A 25,065-nucleotide genomic window follows, 5' to 3' on the forward strand; every position below is an offset into this window, starting at 1 on the left:
TGCTTTATTAATGCTGTTAGATTCAGCAAATGTTACTCTGCTATGCCATAGGTAACAATTTTTCCTCCATAGATTTTTGCTTATGATTACTGTCAGCGTACAACTGGAGCCAGGACTGTATATTAAGCTACTAGAAATTAATATAGCATGTGGTAATCCTCTTAGCACTTTTGTCCACTTATGTCTTTTGTTAACCTTTGTTTTACGCGCATCTTATCAATATTTTTCAGGACAGGTCCATTAAAACAAATTATAAGTGGCTAATACAAAATACTGTATTTTACCATTAAATGTTTCTAATATTTTAATAATTATTAGTATCTAGGTGTTCTATTTAAAACATCTGTACTGAGTGGAAGGATCTTCAATTTTATTAATTTTTGTAAACTGTTTGTCTCTCTTAGTTTTGGATATGGCCCGACACGTTCCCCTCTACCGAGCTCTGCTAGAATTACTCCGGGCTATTGCATCCTGCACATCAATGGTACCATTACTTCTTCCTCTGTCAGGAGAAAGTAGTGAAGAGGAGGAAGAACAGTGTGAGTCACAAGCTTCTGTTGGGACTTTGTTGGCTAAAATGAAGACCTGTGTAGATACCTATACCAACCGACTGAGGTAATCACTTTTATTAGCCCTAACCTTCATTTAAACTGTATTGTGTTGTTGTGGTTAAGGAACAGTACTCCTCAATTTAGTGCTCCCACTGAGACTCTCCAAATCACACTGCCCCTCTCTCACTCCTCCCCCTCCCCCTTCCTCTCCCTCTGTGGCAGGCTGGAGAGGAGAATTGGAGGCACCAAAGCTAAAGATTATGGGTTGAAATAAGAACAATTTACTGGAAACAGCAATGAGATAAGAAAATTAACAATAACAGCAACAATATTAATAACAAAACTATACAAATGAGAGAGTGATTCACATGCAAAAATGACCCGACTACAGAGCCTGACCTGACTACAGCCGCACCACCCCAACCGCTCCCGCCAGCTCACTGATGCCACCCGACCTCTCTCCCTCTCGCTTGCAACTGGCACCACCCCACTGCTCCCTCCACCATGCTTACTCAACTGGAAGGAACCCCTTCCCCCCACCCCTGGCAATGACGTGAGGTGTTATAGAATAATCTCCGGGTCCTGGCCATGCTTCCTCCTGGCTACTGCAAAAATAATCCCTGTCCTAACCAGAACCAGGACATGTGTTCTTACATGTTATGAGTATGGAAGTGAAAGAAGATTCAGTTCTGTATATGTTTCTGAATGGATGCTGCAGTCCAGAGTGAAAACATACCTTATATTTGTTCTAGATCTGTATTTATATCTATCTATCTGTCTGTATTACTGTACTATTTACAAGGAATGTTTTTGGTATGACACATAGAAGCTGGTAGGTTTGCATAGTCTTGTCACTTCATTGGTAACTGCAAATGCTGCAAACAAATTTTCGTTTCTTTATTTTAATAATTTTCTGCGTCCAGCAATTAATTGGCTTCTTGATTCCATTTACTTGCTTCCAATTTAAACACAGCTTGTTAAGAAATAATAACCTATCCTTCTCTGCAAAATTTAGTGCTATCCCTAAGCATATGCTGAAACATCCTGAAAAGAAGGTAAATATAATGTCAGGAAAAGGTGTGTGTAGAATGTTCTTTCTCCCACTTTAAACTTGGAGTATTTACCAACCATTACCCAAAAGACTTGCTGAGAAGGAGTCTAATTAATGGAAACTCTTTCTAGTAACTGCTGATGAACTGGACTTTACCCAGAAATTTCTCTAATCCTTGACTGAGATTGCTAGTCTTGCATATCAAGCATGTAATGTACCTGTAATGGGATTTTTTTTTGCTGAATTAGTGTAAAAGAAACAGAACTAGGAAGGACAAAAAACAGTTCTTTATGTTGGATACCCATCTAAAAAAGTCAGCTTGTGCTTGCTGGTAATACTATGCATATCATAGTATATTGTAATCTTCTTAAAATAAAAAAGAAAATATATTTGGCTTCTATGGAATCCATTTCCAATATATATGTATGTAATTATCCACCAGAATCACTGATTGGGGGCTTTTTTTTTTTTTTGCTGATCTGGTCATCCATTAGCTTCAGATTTAATGGCCATGGATACCTGTATCTTCTCATGTCACTTCCCCAGGCTGAATTCTAAAAAGAGAGAATGGCACATGACTACTACTCATAACCTCTTTTTAATTTGGTAAAATAAACATGATATGGCTAGTTAGTTCTTCAGTGCCAACTTAGGATCTGTAAACAAAGAAGAATTCTAGGATCGCAATCAGTATTATTTTAGCATCAGGTGAATTTGATAAGAATTCCCTGGTTGGTTCAGTTACAATGTCTGTACAATTTTCTTGTATTACTTTGATATGTCAACAGAAAAGGAAAGCTTGTCTTTCACTGGTTGGTTTAAGCATAATGCTGTTTATCTTTTAAGCAGTTCATAGACAAAGATGAAAACACCGACAGCCTGAACAGCCTGGAATCATTGGGGTAGAAGGTTTGAGTTCTCAGCATTTTAGTTGAAGGCGTGCCAGAAATATAAGCAAGTGTTGGCATGAATTTCTTAAATGGACAATCTGCTGTTCCTTTTAAGTCAAATTGCCAGAACAACAACATAATTATGGGTTCTAGTTTCAAAGGCAAAACTTCCTATCATCTGAGCAGCAGACTTGCACATCTACCAAATGTCATCTCCATGTTGGAGCAGGTGTGTCCAGAATTTAAGTGGAGCAGTTTTAGCTTTGGACTCCAGTTAACATTGAATTTCCTTTACTTTCAAATATTCTGTTAGAAAATTGGGAAGTTTCTGGATAATGGAGAAGACATTTAGGTATGAGATAATTTCTCATGACTGTTTGACTGCTACGGAGTTAAAAGCCATCACTCATTGGAGTGCAGTCAGGCTGATGTTGCCACGAGGGCTGAGTTCAAGCCAGGAGTTTGCTGTGGTGGCTGAGCCCTCTGCTGCAGAGGTGGTGACGTGTAGCAAAGCAGGCTCTTCAGAACCACTGTCTACTGGATGAGCTTTGTGGCAAATGGTTAATTTTGGCAAAATAAGCCAATTACTTATTTGTGTGATGTGTAGTCTAGCAAACCAGTGTCTAAAATTGCTAACTATGCTGCATGGGGATGCTAGATACAACCAGGTAAGCCTGAAGCATTTTTCCTCCAATGGCTTTTCATTGTCTTCACTGCTATTTTGCAGAACTTTGATGTGAAAAGGTGTATTTTGCCAACAAAATGTTTTCTTTATAATTGGGCCCCAAGAATCAAGGCCTAATTTCTTTTAATTGATTTTTCTTTAAAAGACAGAACAACTGTCGGTTCCTTTTGCTGTACTCTCAGGCTCATGTTTGGAGCTGATGGTTGTCTGCAGGGAGCAGTCTTGCAGCCTCTGCTGGTTTGGAATGCTTCAGCTTAGTGTGTGTAAGTAGTGCTTGAAGCCTCCAAGAGGAGTATGTGGAGCCATCTCAGAGGAGGTTACCAGTGTTTACCAGTGGTCATGTGCAAAGGGGGATGGTCCCTTGCTTGTTTTGCCTGATTTCAGGAGATTTGTTTAAGAATCTGTGAATTGCTGGAAGGCACAAACGTGGGGAGACCATGAGGGCTGAATGATAGTGTGGTTGCAAACCTATGGTAGTTTTACCCCAAGAAACTGAGTCTCAATCTAAGACTGAGCAACATTGTGCTGTAAGCACTGTCCCTGTGGTACACAGGGGCTGAATGGTTCATTTGCTTTACTCTGTGAATGCTTTGATAAGGGTATCATTCTGTATCATCACATTTACCTCTAAGTATCAGGCACAGGTGAGTAAGTATTAGTATTGACTTTGAAAATTAAAGTTGCCTTGGGAGTGTATCATTCATTATTCATTTAGCACAGCATGAAGAGAAGGCTGTCATCTTCTAGTACAAGCTAAATTAATGGCTTAAATTATTAGCATGTACACTGCTGTCTCTTCTAGCAAATATGTTAGTGACTGTCATCCCTATAAATATGAGTTGACATTTTCTCTGCTTTTTCTTCAATGATTGAAAAATTGTATGAGGAAGTTTCTGTGTCTAAATTAAATGTTTGGCTCCTCCTCCACACTGAAAATCATAACATTTAAATAAAGGTTTGTCCTACATTAAAGCTCAGGAGTTTGATAAAACTGTTAGCTATCTGCATACATAAATTTACATGCAGGCTGATAGAGTGCAAGGAAAGAGCTGAAAGATCTTACTGGGTTTATCACTTTAATTTTGGTATTTCATCTCCTCCTTGATACAGTTGTGGGAGAGCTCTATAATTTGCAACAACTCCCTCTCTTGAACTGGGGCTCTACTTGTGCCTCTGAAGCACTCGTGTATGACACACAGAGTAGCTTCACACCTCCATCTTCAGGTCCACAGCTGTTTCACATGGGATTTTAATCTTATAGTGCACCTGTTCTTTATTTTCTTTTAAAATGCGTTTATTTAATAATCATTATAAACCATGTTTTAAGGATATGCTTTTAGAAAGGGGGTTTTGTGGTCTTCTCATGTAAAAGAAATATAAAATTAAGTGTAATAGCTCATGTCTGCAATGAAGTTCAGTTCTGTCTCAGGTGGCAAAACTGTGTGAACTTTAAAAAATTATAGTCAGTGTGAAAGTACATACTGCTGGGGATCCTTTGACAGGTTTTCCCATCTAGAGTCTAGGGAATTATTTGATTTACCATTATGTGATTGTAAATAAACTGAGAAACTGTAAAGTACTGTTACATTTCTCCAACTATTTGTGTATAACACTAAAGCTGTAGAGAATAAGATAATGAGGCAGATGCCTACAGGAGAGCTTTTTTCAAGAGCATGTAGTGACACGATGAGGGGGAATGGCTTTTAACTGAAAAAGAGTAGGTTTAGATTAAATAGTAGAAAAAAAAATCTTTGCTGTGAGGGTGGTGAGGCACTGGAACAGGTTGCCCAGAGAAGTTGTGGATGCCCTATCCCTGGAAGTGTTTAAGGCCAGGCTGGATGGAGCTTTGAGCAACCTGATCTAGTGGGAGATGTCCTGTCCATGGCAGGGAGGTTGGAACTAGGTGATCTTTAAGGTCCCTTCCAACCCAGACCCTTCTATGGGCCTATGATACTATAATCTTACGGACTGTACGGGATCGATTGCACTAAGTTGGTATTCTTATAGCAAAAGGTTTGGGTCAAATAAAGGTAGGAAAACAAAATGAGGGAATAAAAATGGAAGTCATCACTAACAGGAGTCTTGCAAGTTATGGCAATATCATTTGGGTTTTTCCCCAAAAGTGGGGGAAAAAAGTTATCTTCACCCTAACTAACCATTAGACTATACAAGGAAGACTTGTGTGAGAAAACCAAATGTTGATGCGGTATGTCTGATCTTGGGATTTGTGTGATACCAGCTACCTTATACTCCCTAAGAAACTGATTGAAATCCCTCATTAGGAAGGATCAAGGTAAAAAATGAGATCAGGATGGGGCAGGGGTGAGGTGAGAATGTGTCTGAATTAGATTTATTCCTGCATTTTGCTTCCTAAACTGTTCTTCCACAGTTATGGCCTGACTCAGAAGTTAGGCAGCTTGGTAATGTAGATCATCAGATAAGCCCCAGATAACTACAGGTGTCAGGGTAGAGCTGTTCTGCAAACACTTGATTTAAAGGTATATCCTGAGGAAAAGGGGGAGGTTTGTCTGTTGTGCTCATGGTTACAGTGGACAGCATTGGGTGGCAAAGGAGGTGTTAGGAGAATACATTCTCTTTTGATAGTTCAGAAATGCTGAAATGTAACTGTTCTGTACAGCAGGGAGAACGAGAGGAAATTATACTTACTATTGGTACTGAAAGTTTGTGTTTGATTAGATGTCTCCTTTTCCTGCTGCTTCAACTGGATATATATTCTTTGTCTGCTGAGGTAGTTGCTGTCAGTAACTTACTACATCTGTAGGAATTGTTAAGCTTTTTGTTTAGTGGGGCAAACACCTTAATTTTTTTGATTCTGAGACAAAGTAGAAGGAAAAACAAAAAACCAAGTAGTCTAAATTGTGAAACCATGTGGAAGATGAAAGACCTACAAGATAACTGTCTTGAAAATGTATTTGTAAGAATTCATTTCTCTTTCAGTACCTTCACTAAGCACATTTATATGGCTTTTCACACATCTTTCTCTTGGATAAAGCCCACTGACATTTCACTTCAGCCAGAATTTCTCCAAGGGTTTTGTAGCAAATAGCTTAAGGCTTCTACATCAATAGCAGGCAGATCTAAATCTGTAAACCTTCCTTGGGACTGGTAGCTGCTAGTATGTCAGTGGCATTAAAACAGGTTGTCACTGAGGTTTAGTGGCTTTAAATAGACATTTCTGAATGTGCCTAGTAGGTTATTTAAAAATGTTGGCCTAGCTTTCCACAAGTAAAAATGCAACAACGAGGATTTTGGACAGTATGAATGGGAGAGGCAGCTGCTGCTTCTTTGTCTTAAACTGTTCCTCAGATGCTACCTGGTGCTGGTTCTGGTGCTTTCCTCCTAACTTTGAGGATCTGAAAGCTCAGCATTGCTTGAAGTCAACAACAGGCTAACATCCTTTTGGATCAAATCTGGAACAGGGAAAATGTACTGTGCTGCAGTAATGAATTCTGTTATTAATGCTCTAGGGATATTCTCATTTGATTAGGTAGAGTACAAAGACTGTATTCAGTATTACTGTAATCACCTCTACTGAATAGTTTAGAGACTCATTCATTATGCACAATTTCAGTCTAGAATAAAATACAGAAACGTTATAGTTGCTAAAATATGTTTGGTACATCAAGGCATTAAATTGCTATTTTTTCCTGTGTTGATAGTTTTCTGGTTTGCATCTAGATATTGTAGTGGTAAAGAGAAAACCAGTGCATCTTGGCTATTGAACTTGTTTGGGTTTTAAAATGAACAGGTGCTATTGAAACACAAAATGTATAAATTTAAAAAAAATAATTTGTTAGCATTAAAATCTATTAAGTTTTGCAGGATGACAGTGTAAATTTATGTTAGTTCTTAAAACATAGAAGCTTTTACATTTAGGTTACATTCATATCAAATACCATTGTCTTCATTTCAACAGTTGACTATATATGCTAGTAACGACTGGATTGTCACAATCTAAATATTTAAATATATCTTAAATTACTAGGCAACTAGCTTCTATCAAACAATGGTGTTAGTATATACTGTATATTAAAATTATGTCATTAGAAAAATTTCAGGTGTTTAAATTGACATTTTAATTTGCAATACTTAGATTATAAACATCCAACATCATCTAGATGCCTTCTATATATTAAGATTTTTTAAATTGTTACATTAAACTGTTCATTGAAATAAAAGGTCTAAATCTCTGTAGCCCAGAAGAGAACTGCAGAGAGATACAAATGTCATGTTTGATCTACTGTCCTGTGATGCCTGGGTTGCCGTTCACATACATGCTGTGAATTTTCACTAGAGGTTTCCTGCAGTTTTACCACTGGTGTATTTTCAATAATTGCTAGTGTATTGTGTAGCAAGAAAGAATACTTTATTACCTGTTTAGGACTTAGTTTTGCACAAGGTCTACATGGATGAAATACACATTCATGACATGATCTTTGCCAGATTGATTTTGTAAGCTTTTCTAGTACTTTGTGGAAGTGTGCAAACATAAGATCAGCATGCAGTTTAACGATCGAGTACTGAAAGGTTGAAGGAGAAACTGCTATACTGGTGTTGCTGGCTTTATGTTCATATTTTTACTCATTGTATCAGATGTACATCTGTTTGTCAAAGCAGGACGGCATCTTGGGTGTTGTTGCAACTGATTGCTACATTCAGTAATTAACCTGGAGATAGAGAGAGACATTCCATTTTAGAAGGCTTGTTTCATCTTGATTCCTTTAGCTTTGATGTTTTTCCCTGTTTACAAATATTCTGGCTGAAAAATATTCCCTCATGCTGTATCCTATTTCATTGCCCCATACAGGTCTAAAAAAGACAAAGCTAAAGCAGGAGTAAAACCAGATACTTCTGATCAAGAACCAGAGGGATTGACCCTTTTGGTACCAGACATCCAAAAGACTGCGGAGATAGTTTATGCTGCTACCACCAGTTTGCGCCAAGCAAACCAAGGTAAAATAGAAATACTTTTATAAGTATATAAAGTATATAGTGTTTATTTGTAATGCAGTCATTAACAGATAACTTAAAAATTAGCTTAAAAGCAAGACAGAATACTTCCTTTCTGTCCCCAACCACTGACTGCGTTTTCAAAGGTGGTTGGAACCTTGTGGTAGTCTTAAATGTTTTGATCAGGAAACAGAATAATTCAAGTAAGTTAGAGTAAACCTCACGACTTCCAGCACAGGTACGTAGCACCTTTTTTATTATTGTTTTTCTTGGCAGAAAAAACAACATATGTGACCTTTAAGAGTAAGGCATTTGCTGTTAAAACTAAATCTTATCAATTAGATTAACTGTTGACTAGATGCAAAAACTGTTGACTAGAATGCAGAAAAAAAGTCTAAAACCTAGACTGAACCAGCAGAATTTCAAAGCACCATCTGCTTGTCCAGTAAAGAAAACTGAAGATAAGGTAGCTGAATCAGGGAAGTGGATTTTCTAAAGGCATATATAATCAGCTCCTGATTTTGGAGAGTCCAAGAATTCATGTGGAAATAGCCATCCACACAAGCAAGCTTCCTGTTTTAAATTAAAAAAAATAAAAGAAACAATAAAAAATATTCATAACAGCAGCAGTCATTAATTATTTCTGAGCTGAGATTATGACCTTTATTTACTTCAAGCTGTTCAAATAATGAAATATACAGTAGTGAGAAAAAGAGATTTGTATATCCCGAATGATGCCCAGTTTTGAGACTTCTCTGCAAAAGAATGTAACCATAAACTGTCATTTCAATTTAAATAATCCCCAAACGCTTGCTGTGCTTGTCTCAGAATTGCATAGGTAACTACAAATAATCATCACATTTTATATAACAGAAAAGAAGATGGCTGAATACTCCAAAAAGGCTGCTGTGAAGCCCAAGCCTTTGTCTGTTTTACGGTCTCTTGAAGAAAAGTATGTGGCTGTCATGAAAAAACTCCAGTTTGGTAGGTTGAGAAGTGTGAATGTTTGTGTTTAGAAAGCAGACACTGAAGAAATACGTGTTCTGTTGGATGGAATTCCTTATTATTTTAAAAGTTAACTATTTTACATGTGTGACCACTAATAACTTTCACATATGGAAAATTAAATAAGTGTGTTTTTCAGGTTACCAACTCATGCATGCGTTGAACTAATAAGAAATATTTTAAGCATATGCTAGAGTAATTCAAGGGACTAGATGAATTTAATGATGGTGTTTGTGTTTTCATTACGGTAATGATTTGTGAGTCTTTCAGTTCTCAAATTACATTGAAGTGTTGCTTGATTTTTTTTTAAAGCTCATATATTGTTCCATATGTATATGTTTATGTAGCTTTTATTTTTTAAATAGAATAGAATCCAAATCAAAAAGTGTTTTTTAAATGGAACTGTGGTAAATTTCATTGTCCTTTCATTGAATGCAGTATGTTGCATTTGGATAATGTGATGGGAATCAGTCCTTACTTTGGCCATAGGGGGAATGTGTTACCCAAAAAAAAAGCACGAAGAACTAATAGTATCTTATCCAAAAAGAGCTATAGAATTCTTTCAAAAATGTGTTCTCTGAGTATTTTTTTAGTTGCAGTGACAGCATTTGCAGTCACCTTACTTTGCTGTTGTATTTGTAAGCAGTTTTCCTCACAAATGTTTTTGGAGTATATGCCAAGAGTAGGAGATAGAGAGGTTTGTAATGGGAGCTTTTCCCTCTGGCAGCCGAGCTGCAGATGTTGCATAGCAAGTGATTCAAGAAAACCAGCTCCACTGTAATTTTTTATGATTCTTTAATAACATTGCAACCAGCACATGAGTAAATACCATTGGCACTTGGCATCACATGAATTCCATTATTAGCATTATTATGTATTCGTGTCATTATATTCCTGATCTGGAGTAGCTGGTAGCTTTCCAAATTGGGAATGGTGTATATGTGAATGGTGTATTGGGAATGGTGTATATGTGCATGTGAAAGCTTGTAAATTTGCTGCAGAAATTATTTCAACCCAGCACTGTTAATGCTTTGTTTTCTGTGATAACTGTTAACTCACAAAATACGTAGTTTTGTACATTAGTGTAATGCAAATTAAACTTTCCTGATTTTAATAGTCAGAATCTTTATCCAAGACTAATTCATTATTAACTTCACTCCTTTCCTGATGCATTAAAATTTTCTTCTAGATACATTTGAAATGGTTTCTGAAGATGATGACGGAAAATTGGTTTTTAAAGTCAATTACCACTACATGTCTCAGGTAAAAAATGCAAGTGATGCCAACAGTGCTGCCAGAGCCCGACGTCTTGCTCAAGAAGCTGTGACTCTTTCAACCTCACTGCCTCTCTCATCCTCATCCAGCGTTTTTGTACGTTGTGATGAGGAGCGGCTTGACATAATGAAGGTAAAGGAGCAAAGTTATTTTTATTCCTCTCTTCAGCTTGGCATATAAATTTTTAAGAAGGTGCTTTAAATCTTAGGAAAAACCAGAAGCATTTCATGTGTACTTTAACTGCTGTCCAAACGTTAACATAAGAAGTAGTATTTGAGTCTGATTTCTCAATAACTTGGCAGGGAGAGTCCATCTGCCTCAGGAGTGTTCTGTCAGCCAAGGAGAATTCCCAGAACAAGGTTCATTCTTCCTCAGCTATTCCAAAGGGAAAACTTTAGTTTTGTTTCTCCATTATGATCAAAGTGTATCTTTGCCTGTGACCATTTAAGTGGTAGGCAGTAGGTATGAAGAAGTACACAGAGTGTCTCTGTATGCAGAGTGTCTCTGGACCTGAGGAAACATTCTGTTAATAGCATCCAATATAGAGAAGAGTTTTAGCTCCTATCTTCCTTTCCATTTGTAATCTGGAAAAAGGAATGTTCGCAAAGGCTTCACTTACCCACAGTATCAAAATGAACAGACTGACAGCCTGTGTATGGTTATGATGTCTAATAATATTTTCTGCTAAGTAGCATGTGGAAATAAAATGCTTCATGTAATTTATCAAATCTCAACTGTGTGACAAATATAAGGATGGAGGGGGTTAAGAGTTGTTTGTTGTTTTTTTTTTTAACAATGGTAGGTTCTCATTACTGGTCCTGCAGACACCCCTTACGCAAATGGTTGCTTTGAATTTGATGTGTATTTCCCACAAGACTATCCTAATTCCCCCCCACTTGTGAATCTGGAAACAACTGGAGGCCACAGCGTGAGATTTAATCCAAACCTCTACAATGATGGCAAGGTAGGTCAACTTGGTTCCTGTGTTAGAGTAAGAAGTCTTAAGGTATGCCAGAGGAGGTTTAGGAGGAATTTCTCCACATTAGGAGGAATTTCACCACAGAAAGAGTGATTAGACATAAGAATGGACTGCCTAGGGAGCTGATGGAGTCACTATCCCTGGAGGTCTTTAAAAAAAGACTGGATGTGACCCTTAGTGCCGTGGTCTGGCTGACATGGTGGTGTTTGTCCATAGGTTGGACTCGATGATCTCAAAGGATCTTTTCCAACCTAATTGATTCTGTGATAGGAAACAAATTTGACTTTTAGAATGAAGTTATACAGAAGTTTGTAAAAAATAAATTAATGTAATGTTAACATTCTGTGGTGTCCAAGCAGAACAGTTTTGTCATAACATTTGTGATATTAATAACATCACCTTTTCAGGTGTGTTTAAGCATACTGAACACGTGGCATGGGAGGCCAGAAGAGAAATGGAATCCCCAAACGTCAAGTTTTTTGCAGGTGAGCAATTTCTTCATTCTCTTCAGGATGTCATCTAGGAGTAGTAAGTGGTCTGTTGGTCCTAAGGATTCTTTTTGTAGCATTTTTAAAGCAGAATTTTCTTCTTCAAATAAGCATAAATAGGACAAAAGTCCAGAAAACGCCATTGGAACACTAGAAAAGAAACACTGTAGAGTAGAGAAGTTCTTCAAAGTGCTCTTTGAAACCAGTATTTCTTATTGGTCTTGTCTTGAAGAGCAACTGTTCACGTACGCAGATCGTTCCTGCACCAGTTCTGCTCAGATGCTTTGAAGTGCTTTATTTTTTAAAATTAAAAAAAGAAAAAAAATTGAAAAGAGAATTCCTCCTGGAATTATCACAAGTTTTTTATGATAAAGACAAAAGGAACTCCACATTGTGAGAGATGAGAAAGTGTAGTACACTAGTGCACACTGTAACTGTGCTCCTCCAAAGTCTACAAGAGGAATAAAGGTGCAGGGAGTTACAGTGTAGCTATACTGTGTTCAATAACAATTAGTGTTACATTAGAGCAGAATTTATTGGGACATACGGTCCTTATAAATACCATTATAAGGACATGGAGTCCTTATAATTTTCAGCTTTATTTCATAGAAATGCACTGACTCATAAGCACAGGCACTAAATAAAAGTAAAGCTTCTTTCTTATGGCAGTTTCTGAATTTATTCCTTCTTTGAAGTAATTACATAGCACAAGGTACATTTTCTGTTCCAAATCCTAGAAGCCTGTACAGTTTCTGTTTCAGTATAATAGAATTACTGCCTTCAGCAGAACAGATTTCAGCTTGTTCCGGATTTGGCTGTGGAGAAATGATTGATCAGTCTCCTAAAAATTCTAGAATGATCTGTTCCAGTGTGTGGAAGTCAAGCAAGAGAGGGGGAAGGCCAGCATGGGTAAAAAAGAACTCCTGCCTAAGCTCAACTGCAATAAGAAAGTACACAGAAGGCAGAAAGAGAGGATGGGCTACTTGTGAGAAATAAAAGGACATTACTCAAACATTCAGCAGAGAAATTAGGAAAACTGAAGCTCAGCTGGGCTCTAAAATGGTGAGGGATATAAAGGGGAACAAGAAGAGCTTTTTGTAAGTATACTGGCAGCAAAAGAACAAATTTTCCTTAGGCTTTCCTACTGCTCAGTGGGGCATAGAAAAGGCAGAGGTCATCTTTGCCTCACTCTTAGGGGTAAGGTTTGCTTTCCCATGTCTCTGAGCCCTGACTAGGAAGGTTTTTGAGAATGAGGAATTACAGCAGAGGAAACAATATTCAAGCTGCTTGGACCCACATGTTCTCGGAAGCAAACCCAGTGCATCCAGGTTAGCTGAGGGAGCCAGCTGATATCGCTGCAGAGCCATCGGCTCTCATCTCTGACAGTCAGAACAGTCAAAGGAGCTTCCTGGCAAATCTCACACTCAGTTTCAAGATCACCAAGAGAGAGGATCTGGGGAGCTGTAAGCTTGTCAGCAAGACTTTGTGGTCCTTGGGAAGATTATGGAACAAATAATCCTGGAAGCTATTTTCAAGTACATGAAAACAAGAGAACAGGCAGTGTGGGTTTACTGGGCAGAACAGATCTTACCCTTGCCTTCTAAAGTGAGGTGCCTGGCTTTGCACAAAGGGACAGCAGTGGATGTAGCTCACTTGGACTTCAGCAAGATACAGTCTCCCTTAGCACCTTGTAGGCAAACTGATATGTATTATAAGAGTTTGGAAAAGTGGCTGGACCAGTGGCAGAGATGTTACTGCTGTCTTCAATACCTGAATGGGGAAGGGATAGAGAAGATGGAACCAGGCACCTCTTCTAGATGCAAAGCACTAGGACAAGTACCAGTTGACACAAGATGGGACATGGGAAATTTTGATGAAATGTTAAGAAAAACTTTTTCACCATGGGAGTGACAAACATTGTGATAGGTATCCAAGACTTCCTTACATACTGCAAGTCTCCCAAGATGAAATTTTTAATGAAGAGATGAACTGCAATTTTGGACTTAAACTGTAAAATCATTGTAGAAAGGTGGGAGTATTAGAAAGTCTTATTTTCATTAGAGTCCTTTTTTTTTAGATTAAAGTGTTAGATTTGATTGTTAGAAATCACATGCACCATCTGAGTTTAAAATTCAAAAGTTTTTTTCGAGATTCATTTTGAAAATAGTATGAAAACTGTTGGAAAAAGTCCCATCCCCACCATACCGGGAGAAAAACACTTTAAGCTATTAATTGGAAAACAGCTGTAGGACTAAATAAATTGCTTGGAAAGAATTAAGCACTGCATGTTTTTTCTGACTCAGAGATTAAACTATTGTCAGACCACCCAAAATACTTACAAAATTAACTTTTATAACCCAGTGAAACTGGAGGATCGGTGTAGAGTTTCTCATTCATTACAGTTATTATTCAAGGTATCAACTGCTTATTTGGGCCCAGAAAGTACAATGCTGCAGTGTCAAATTTCTCTACCATAGCCACTTAAAACAATTATATAGATCTAAAATACAAAATTTTTAAAAAGCGAACCCAGCTACTTCCTGAAACACATAAAGGCCACAGATCACCAAAACACCTTTGGTACCCGAAGCCTCGGCCCTGGAGTACTCTAGCTTGGCTTAGCACTTTTGCATTAATGTTCTGCCTTTTTTGGTTTGCTTGCTGGAACCTGATTTGTGAGGCACATTCTGTAAGGTTTGACAGTTAATAGCCATGGCTGCTTCTGGGTGGGTACAGGAGACTGTGATGGTGCACACAGTATCATGTACTAGTACCTGCCTGAGGAACAGAAAAACTTGTTTAATTTTCCTTCTCAGCTCACTGAGGGATGCTACTTCATTTTTCCCACTGCACAGCTATGTGCCCAGTCCATCAGATTGCCCTAGATTGTCCTTCTCTGCTATAATTAAAGCACAGCCACTACCCAACTACAAACTAGCAAGGTGCAGTGGCACCTAAAGGAGTGAAGGTGTATTCCCGTGAGATGGTGGTGGGACTGAGGTTAACCTGGGTCATTCAGCTGATTCTTGGACTGTTGCTTTGATACAAGTTATTGATTTAGCATTGTGTCTATGGAGTGAGTACACATCGCAGAGAGCTGGAACACTTGTGTGCTGGCTTTGCAATAAGAGAAGCTCTGGGAGAATGCCACACATAAGCACAGAGCAGAACTACCTAGTTGTCAGGGCACTGCCTCGTGAAGGAACCCAAGTTTTGAATTGCCACTGGCATGGTATCTATCTGATGTAAGATGTACATTCTGCATCTGCCAAGGAAAAGGACTTTTGTCTTTCATATCCAAATTTACAAACTGGGCTGCTTAATTAGGGAATATCGTCAAGCTTTAAATTGTATCTAGGCTGGGGGGATGGTCAGTTCCAGAAACAGCTGCCCTGACATGGGTATCTTGCACCGAAGTATGCCCAGTGCTGGAAATGCCATTCCTAGGTCTGTAACATATCATCAGCTTTTCAATTATTGAGTGTTCAAATCCCCGTTTTTGAATTCTTTACAGTTTTGGAACTAAGTTTGTGTGCAGAATTGTAATCCCTGAAATTGTTGCTGGACTTGGTTCTAAGTATATAAGAAAAATCTATTCTTCATTTCATAAAAAAGTTAGTTGACAGGGATGAATGTTTTAATACTGGAAAAATTAGCAAGCCATCAAATCATTAATATGCAGTACCTATACATTTGGATTCCTAAGTGCCCTATGTATCTATTTAATTATTTGTTTTATATTAGGGATATCTGAGTGTATAGTTAAATGCCTTGTATTTATGTAAACATCTATTCCCACATGTGCTGCATCGTAGAATCGGAGGAGGGAAAACTGTTGTTTCCTAATCACTGAATAGTTGGTGCTTTGTTGATATAGTACTGAAAACATTTTTTTTTCCTATTTAAAGAGGAATACTGAGATTTTCTTCTAATGGCATATGACACAGTGTTTTTTGTAAAATATGAAATGAAAGGACTAAGAACATTAATTTGAAAGAAAAAATGGGAGAATATGTAGATCAATTTCAGTGGTTCACCTGGCATTTCACCTCCCTCGTTCCTTTTCCATCTAGTTCTGATTTAGAAGAATTAGCAAGCTCAGCCACAGGAAAAAAAAAATCAAAATTGTTGACTGAGAACTTGACAAATACACTTTCTTTCAGAAAAGGGTACAATCACACATTTCTTCCTGTAAATACTGCCTTGTGTTCATATTTGTATCTTTGTGTTTGTTTGGTTTTGGGGTTTTTTTGAACTGACATTTGTCATTTAATTAGTGTTTGAGCCAAATACATAGTCACAGGACTTGGTGTTTTTGTATTTGTAGTGCTGGTTTCAGTTTGAAAGCTTGGACGTAGCCTGTGTTACAAATGAAAGTACTTTGCAATAGAAGTGGGTTTGCACTCACATAAAGTGACCAGAATTATGCATATTTGTAAAAATATTTGGGTAGCACAATTTTAATATTTAGTTTCTTCTCTTAACAGGTGTTAGTGTCTGTCCAATCCCTAATACTGGTAGCAGAACCATATTTTAATGAACCAGGTTATGAACGATCAAGAGGTACTCCAAGTGGTACCCAGAGCTCCAGAGAATATGATGGAAATATACGACAGGCAACAGTCAAGTGGGCAATGCTGGAACAAATGAGAAATCCATCACCATGTTTTAAGGAGGTAGGTTTTGTGAAACACAGTAAATATTTCTCTTGTTTGAGCATTAAGAATAATGCAAATATTTGGAAACATCATGCATGAGATGTCAGTTTTTAGCCTGGGGAAACTGACTCAAGAGACTGAAGTGAATAAGGATGCACCTGACTTCACAGATTCTTTTCTGGGAAATGGGAATGCACACAAGTTGGGACTGACCTGAACAGAGGCTTGGTGCAGTTTGGTAGAACATGGTTCATTCAGCTCAGCTCATTCTTAATGCCGAGTGGTACCCTCTACCTTGCCTGTAAATACTGTTGATCAGGCCTACAAATGAGCATTAGTCTGCTCATTAGTCTGCATAACTAACAGGAAGTATTTTTCCAAGAAACATGAATTTGAAGTAAGTACTAGGAAACACTTCAGATATACCAAGACACTCAGTAAGTAGAAGACTATGATAAAGATAATATTGTGACACATAATCGAATAACCTCTGCTAAGAGGTCCTTTACTTCTAGCTAATGTAACGATACAACTTTGGCAAAAGGAGTTCTCAAAGTACAATGAGATTAAATTAATTGCAGATATAAGAAAGCAGTGGGCTCCCTGACAGTAATGCTCCGTGTTTCTTCTCACATATACAGAAATGAAGGATATGCAGTATTACAGCATTTGGTAACTGAATCCCAGGTTACTGCTACTGCAGCTTCCTTCAAAAGAGTCTCAGCAATATTGTGCTTACTCTGCAGCTCAGCTTTTTCACTTGCTGGTATAAAAAAGGCAGCTTTTGGAAGAATGCTGGATTCCATCTGCGGCCCCATCCAAATGAAAACACATCTCTCAGATTATCTGAGTACTTCCCCGGGAGACTTGCTTGTTGTTAAGACCTCTAGGTTTTTTGTAGGGTTATCTTAGGAACCTTAACAGTGATGATCAATTCAGTAATATAAATGCAAAGGCATCCTGAAAACTGAAGTCTTTAAGAACATACATCCTGAGATCTGTTGTCTTCAAAAATCTGAGCTGTCTTCTCTTTACTGTCTTAAATGACAGGTAGGCTCAGGAGATCTAAACTGCCAGTCTTTGGGAGTTCTTCCAAGCTCCTTTATGGATTTAAGGAATGCATCCAGAATTGAAGTCACACTTTCAATATGCAGTTTCTCTTTAGACAGATAGCTATATTCTCTAACCTCCGGAGGAAAAGATGATTTTGCCAATTAAGTTGCAATATTGCCAAGAACTCTCTGTGCTCAATAAAATTTGTTTGATTTTGTTGTTTCTTTCACCATTCACAGTTTTAGAAAAATGTTTAGGATAAAGGCAACACTAAGCAAAGTTTCACAACTTTGTGTGAGGGTTGATTGGTTGGGTTTTCTAAACTCTGATGCCTGCTCGGCTGGTGCTAAGAAAAAATCCAGGAGCCGTTAATTAGGGTGAGATAAGGAAAGGGTTTAATCGTGCCAAGGCAATTGATGGTATACGGCGCGCTCGCAGGCTGTGCCTGAGGTGTTACGTTTATAACAATATCTGGCCAATCCCAAGTGTGTCCACCCCGTAACTTTTGCTCTGGTCCACCCCTGGTCCACCTCTTAGAAATTGGGTCTGGGGTGCATTTTGGGACCCTCTCTTCATCAACCTTCATCATCTTCGGGGTACAGAGAGCAGAGTCACCCAGTTCTTTGACTCCGTCCTGCGGTTTAGGCCAAGACACAAGCGTTCCCCAAACAGAACAGACTTACCTTGACAAGAGACTAAACATCTTCTACTGGATACGAGGATAGGGCTGATATGGGGAGTACGGAATGGGGTAAGAGGGTTGAACTAAGGGGTGCTACGGGAAGAGGGATAAAGGGGCTGCTTCTAAGATCTACTTCTATTACCTATAAAACTTATAAGGTAGAAAAATAAAAAACCATTAGGGGCTTAAGGCATCAACTCAAATGTGTACTTAAATACCAAAATTACTCTGCAATCAAATACTTGCTCCTACCGAAACTGTGGAAAGCTCAACTACTATTGCCTGGGAATTCTGTTGTCCCCAGAGGTGCTGCCTCTGCCTAGGGCATGTAACTGTGATTGCATCTCTTCCGTAGCAGCTGTTATGATCCCTTTTCTCTCTGCAGAAACATGTTATGTTCCCATGCTCTTACTGTTGACAGCATTTCTGCATATCTGTTTTCTGTTCGGGCAGCCAGTGATTAGGGACAGGGGAAGACCTGTGCTTCTCTAGTAAAATAGGGTGGTGAAGGAAGCAATAAAAGCCTTAACACTGTATCTGTGTAACTGCCTCTGTGCAAACTTAAACGTCCATACATTGTGCCTGTGTAGTAAGTTCATCCTTGAACTGAAGAATGTGTGTAGCAATCTGCTATCACTTTTTCTTTTGCTTATTGTATTCCTGGTACTCATTTACCCTACACCCAGATAACACAAGCAACTGCTGAAATGGCAGGCTGCACACAAATCATAGGTTCACACAGACTGGAAGAGACATCCTGGCCAATGAACTCCTCAAAACAGCATCAACTGAATTCAGACCAGGTTCTTCAGGGCTTTTTCCAGTTGGGTCTTGGAAACCTACAAGGACAGAAATTCCACAATTTATCTCCAGCCTGGTTCAATGCTGAATTATCCTTATACTGATTTTCTTTTTCCTTATATTTAGTTAGACCCATAGATGTCTTGCAGATTTGGTATTTGTTTAAGTATATGGTTCTTCCATCCATTTTATATTGGGAATGTTTTCTTGCAGGTCATCCACAAACACTTTTACTTGAAAAGAGTGGAGATCATGGCTCAGTGTGAGGAGTGGATAGCAGACATACAGCAGTACAGCAGTGACAAACGGGTAGGCAGGACTATGTCCCACCATGCAGCAGCTCTAAAGGTGAGACTTTTATAATTTCATGTCCTTTAATCCAAATAAGACAAAGGGCAATAAAATTGCTCACAGACTGAGTTTTATAATGGTGCTAATAGAAAACCCTGGCAACTTTAAAACCTATAAACAAACCTAAGTTTCCTGGCTGGTAAGAGGTAAAATGTATGTGCACTCCACTTTCTCAGGTTTTTTTCTACAAGTTGGACTTTCATTTAGCACCTGTCCTGCCTGTTTTTCTATGAGTACTTACATAAGATACAGAGGGTTTTTTTTGTTCGCAGTAGGGGTGGGTAGAGGTTAATGATAAAGTTGCATTAGAACCAATTCCTTGCCAGAAGACAAGTTTTTAGAGTAGACAAGCACAGTTACTAAGGTGTGGTCCACTACAGCCACTTTTACCTGTGTTAACTTTAATCAAATTATAACCATTATAAATGCTTTCTGCCTTCCTAGCCAAGTATTATCATTTGTGTATTTTCACAGACAACACACCTATATTTGGGGTTTTTTCTTCCCCTGAGATACAAACCCCAAATTTTTAAAGGCTTCTTTTTTCTATTGCTAGACTTGCATTGTTTCAACATTACTGGTCTTCAAAGTGAAGTTACTGTTTGTTAGTTACTGTGATCAGTATACAAATCTCTGTATATCTGTCTCTGTAACAGATCTCATCATGAACTCTTTATGAATTTGTTTTGACTGTATGACCTACCTAGTCCGAGCCAGTTTCTGCTGCAATCACCAAACACAAATGTGACTCAACCACAAGACAAATAGCGTAGCATTTATACTGATGCACTTGTTGGCTGCAATTCTGTTGACCGCCTTTAATTTGTCCCTAGCAGCACTTGGTAATTATTCTGTCAATAAAAGGAAAGTACCAATCCTTCAGTACGGGGGAGAAGTTGATCCAGTCACTAAAATAATACATTTAAACCTTTTCTACTCACTCTTTTTGTTTGTCTTATGTTGTCTGGCATTGTGAAAAGTATTGTTTTAACTATGGCCTTCCACACTGACTTCTGTTTGTATATTCAGCGTCATACAGCTCAGTTGCGGGAAGAACTTCTAAAACTTCCCTGTCCTGAAGGATTGGATCCAGACACTGACGACTCCACAGAAAAATGCAGTGCCACAACAAGCTCAGAAGAGACCATGTTGCACGAACAGGTTAAACCCAGCAGCAGTAAAGATGTCCCCAGTGATTTCAAGTTATGAGTCGCATTGACATGGACTTTGTAGACACAACGGCTTTGAAGCACAAGCCAAATATGTCAATATTTGTATGTAAGAAGTTAATTATGTAATAGGTAATGAAATTGAAACTATACTATGCCCTTAAGGATATACAGTTTAATTAAAAATGATCTTTTATTTACCTGTACAAGAGTGTAAACTTTTTTGTGCTTTTATTTTTCAATTGTGAGAACCACTGATTGGTATGTTTAAAAAGTTATGTATACAAAAAATGGATAAATCACTGATATATAAGGGAAACTACCTTAGGAAAGAATGTTTACTGAATGTTTATTATTTTTTTTTACTTGTAGAGTGAGGGCGGTTGTAACAAAGAATATATATTGGTCATTCTTACAGCTACTATTTAAAGTCAGAAAATTTTCACTGAATTTGATAGATTTTACGTTTGGCCATATATTCATGCTCATATTTGATTCTAAAGAAAACCTCCTGTATACTTCAATAAACGTTAAATGGACATGATCCCTCTTTTATGATTTACTGGTACATTTTTTAAATAAACTGCCATAAAATACATTCTAGCTGAAGACTTGCACTTGTATGACTGAATTCATTACAGTCAACATACTTAATTTTATGCGTACTAAATCTAAAATGCAGATGAAATAAATGCATATGGTTTTACCTCATGCCAAAATTTGGACTTCTGAATTCATCTTTTTGTTGGCTATTTTATGCAAACTAACAGTATTCTAAATTTCTTAAGGGCTATTCTGGAACAAAGTCTTTACTGTATTGAAATGTCTGACTTTTACATAATCAACTGTACTCTTAATTGCTGACAGGGGCTAGCGACATACCACGCAGGACTCTGATGTTCTGTAGTTCCTACTGTATAGATTATTTCCGGTTTTATACTTGCAGCCACAGATCCCTAACTAAAAAGGGTAACAGATTTGCTTGACTTAATAATCAAGTCTCGCTTTTAACATAACGTGCATTGCTATCACTGTTCTTAATTTTTGAGTAGTCCTTGAAGGACTAAAAAATTAGTACTGGTGTTACCTCAGACTAATGATCTGTTGTATGATAAATACTACAAATCAGGCAAAACCGAAGGGTTTTTGTTTTCTATTTGTTCTTTGTTTATAAGTATCACGCTGGAATTTTTTCACTTTTTGTTTTACAATGTATTATTTCTAATCATTAAAAATGGCACCAACTGAGGTTGTGTTCTTATGCTGATGGTTAACAGTTAGTTCTGATAGTCCTGACCAAAGTGCAATTTTTCTGTTCTGTTGATGTGTTGTGTTAATCCAAGGCCTGTCCTGATTGTACATACCTCTCAAAATACCAACTTAGCTACATCTGTGTAACTTCAGGGGATCCTTAATCAAAAAGCAAAACAAGCAGCTCTGTGCCAGAATTGCTGGTAAATACATGAAACAAAGAGCTTATGCCACATAGTCAAAGTGTTAGAACTTCAGTGTTACAACAGCAGTGCATTTTTATAGACCGGATTTTACTTACTTTCTATTACTGTACAAAGTGACTGTGATACTCCTGTAAAAGCTCCAAAAGCAAAATTACCCACTGACTTCCAATTATATTTAAGTTAGGAGTTTCTATTAAAGCTCTACACTTACTGCCTAAACTGTCTGCCTACAGGAGCGTAGTCTTTTTATAAAATCCTGGCACTCGTACCAAAACCAAATGTATCAAACCTGAAGCTCCTCTTTAAAAGTGAAGAGTTTTTTCTCTACCACTAAAGTGCAACATGGAAACAAAAAGTACTGAACATGCGTTGATTTGAAATGAGTGGCTAACATGATTGTGCCTCCATCTCTGGTATGTATTTATGGTTTCATAGCAATGCTAATGTGAACTCACTGCTGCGTAATTAAGCAAATGTAAACAGCTGCATGGGATATTAAACTCTAATTTGTATCCACATACCAATTATCCATTTTTTGCTCTAACATGAGCTAAAATGGTATTGTACCAAATTATTGCAGAGATTCAATCCTTAATAACTTGCAACTGTGTTACAGTCTACTAAGTAAATTGTGAACTTGGCAACAGATACAAAATACTTATTTTCAGGTTTTTATATACATAAGGTAGCTATGCTACCTTGCAGTAACATCACATTAAATCCAATGAGGTGTGTAGACTCGTCTCTTACCATTTTATCAAACTGAATAGAAACTTGTATAGATAGATCACAGTTTCTAACTATCCATTCAAGTCCTGCGTTTTAACTGTTAAGCTGATTTTGTAGAAAATGTTCTAAAAAATAACAGAAATTATTTTCAGAAGGCCAAAGGGCAGTAAACTGCTAGTTAGATCATTATGGAATTTCACTCTATGTTTTTTGGTGCTGCCTTTGGCCCAAGATTCACTGCTGACACTACAGTTGCTGTGCAGTGTAGTGTGGGACATTACCAGCCATTGGAATTGCTGTAGCCACTCTGCCAGAGGAAGAGCACACCACAGAGTAAGTGAGGAATGTTTCCTGATGCGTCACAGACAACAATGCCAAGCTTTTCTGACTGATTCAACTACACTGTCTTCAGGAGAGGAAACAGCTTGGCCCATCTATGAGACCTTGTGCTCCGTGAGAGCAAACCCCTTATTACACTGATTGCTGCACATAAAGGACTGTTCTGTTCTGCAGTTGTAGGCAGAGTACTCTTTGCATATGGACATGAATGATGGTACCTCTGCAAGACTGGGTGGTTTCCTCTGGAATTTCCTTTGGGTAAAAGATGTGCATAAATGTATGGATTAATACTCCTCTGTAATTCTACCACTCCTATACAGGAAAAAACAAATATGACAATCTAGGAAAAAAAAACAAAAAAGAAATTTGAAACATAAGAAAGCTGTAAAAGACTTCCAAGTTTCACTCCAGTAATTACATGTTAAATGTTTAGGTACTAGCAGAATAAAGTATGTGTGACTATAGAATGACAAGATCTACAGCAGCCTGTTTGGCCTTGTTGGTTGGGCTTTTTTAATGTTTTTCTTCTGTAAATCTTTTACATAAGTTCAAGGTAGATACTGTGGATGTCTGCTAGCCTGGTGAGGAGACTCTTATTGCAGCAGGTAAAATCGTGCTGACACAGGTAAGGCACTGGACTACGGATAAGTTCTAGGGAGCATCAGTGTGGGCCTGCCAGTGCTGTGATTGGATGATGGTCTGTTAAAAAGCAGTAGAACTTCAATTCTTTGCTTTAAAAAGTAAATAAAAAGAAAGCTCCCATACAATACAGGAAACATACTATACTACTTTTGATGGCTCTATCAAATAGGGCATTCTGTTTCTGGCAGGATCACATTGTTAAGAAAACATTACTACAAAATGATCTTTCTTCCCACACAACAATGTAATCCATTACCTTTCTTCCCCAAAATGTTTCTGGGGGTACATAAAGAAATGTTCTGTTATACATCCTGAGGCAAACAACTCGATAACAAACAGCCATATTATTAATTTACCTTGTATACCCATAAATACCTGAACACAAACCCAGCTAACCTACATTTAAGCCAGGACTATACTGTGTTATTCCGATCCCTGTGAAGGATAATTATTTAGCCTTAGGTTTTTAGTTGGAGCTTCTCAGGCATGTCTTCTTCATTTTTTACCTCCATGCTGCCTTTGTATTAGTGTTTTACAAACGTTCTTTTCTTGTTTCCTTCTTTGTTTCTTCAAAAGCCAGCCACCACTATGTGGACTTGCCTCCCTGGAATGGCAACTCTCTATAGAAAACAGAAATTAAAAGCATTTTTCAATGGAAAGGAGACACAGATTTGTATTTATCTTACCATAAGGAACAATTATAGCGTATAGAAGTTATTTCAGATTTATCCTCCCAATTTTTTTTACCATGTATATGCAAAGACACATATGTATTTATATGTATAAATGCCTCCACTCTGGCAGTTATTTGTCTTGAAAAAGTTTTCAAGAGGAAAAATTTTGCCTCTGCTTTTCCATAGATAGTGACAGCATTAGTTGGAACATACAGATGTTTATAACGCAACATGAGCTTTCTGAAATACATTGAACTGAGTGGGGGAAAAAGTAAGCTCCACAATTACTGAAATGAATCACAGGTAAAAATATTTCCTTCTCCAGAGATTTTGTTGTTGCCATTGTTTTATTCTCCTAGACCATGAATGCGGAAAATACAGTATCTACCCATTGAATTACTATAGCAGAGCTCTCAAATAATCTCACCACTGCCTCTATTTATAAAAAAGGCTCAGAGAAAACAATTCCCCAACCACAATGCTCCATCTTGATTGAGAGAGTTCTACATATTGTGACCTGTCATCTCTGCCAGCTGCAATCTCTTCTCTGTGCATCTTGCCTCAGAGCCAAGGTTTTGGCTCTCAAAAAGTAATAACCTGGTCCACTTAGTTCTC

General features: G+C 37.8%; 1 protein-coding gene across 1 annotated transcript in view; it reads left to right on the top strand.

The window, feature by feature from the left end:
- The window catches only part of LOC113966933 (baculoviral IAP repeat-containing protein 6), a gene marked incomplete at its 5' end in the record, with an annotated part of 109,751 nt that extends 87,881 nt beyond the window's left edge, over positions 1-21,870 (top strand). Inside the window, 9 exons of the mRNA XM_027682059.1 lie at positions 405-615; positions 8,006-8,151; positions 9,022-9,132; positions 10,343-10,560; positions 11,231-11,392; positions 11,815-11,892; positions 16,383-16,571; positions 19,303-19,437; positions 20,470-21,870. Of these exons, the coding sequence (XP_027537860.1) occupies positions 405-615; positions 8,006-8,151; positions 9,022-9,132; positions 10,343-10,560; positions 11,231-11,392; positions 11,815-11,892; positions 16,383-16,571; positions 19,303-19,437; positions 20,470-20,649 (1,430 nt within the window). The remainder of the gene's footprint in view (positions 1-404; positions 616-8,005; positions 8,152-9,021; positions 9,133-10,342; positions 10,561-11,230; positions 11,393-11,814; positions 11,893-16,382; positions 16,572-19,302; positions 19,438-20,469) is intronic.
- Positions 21,871-25,065: the final 3,195 nt, after the last annotated feature.

This window comes from Neopelma chrysocephalum, unplaced genomic scaffold, assembly GCF_003984885.1.
Source record: "Neopelma chrysocephalum unplaced genomic scaffold, ASM398488v2 Primary Assembly neopelma1_61c, whole genome shotgun sequence".
Lineage (NCBI taxonomy): Eukaryota > Metazoa > Chordata > Aves > Passeriformes > Pipridae > Neopelma > Neopelma chrysocephalum.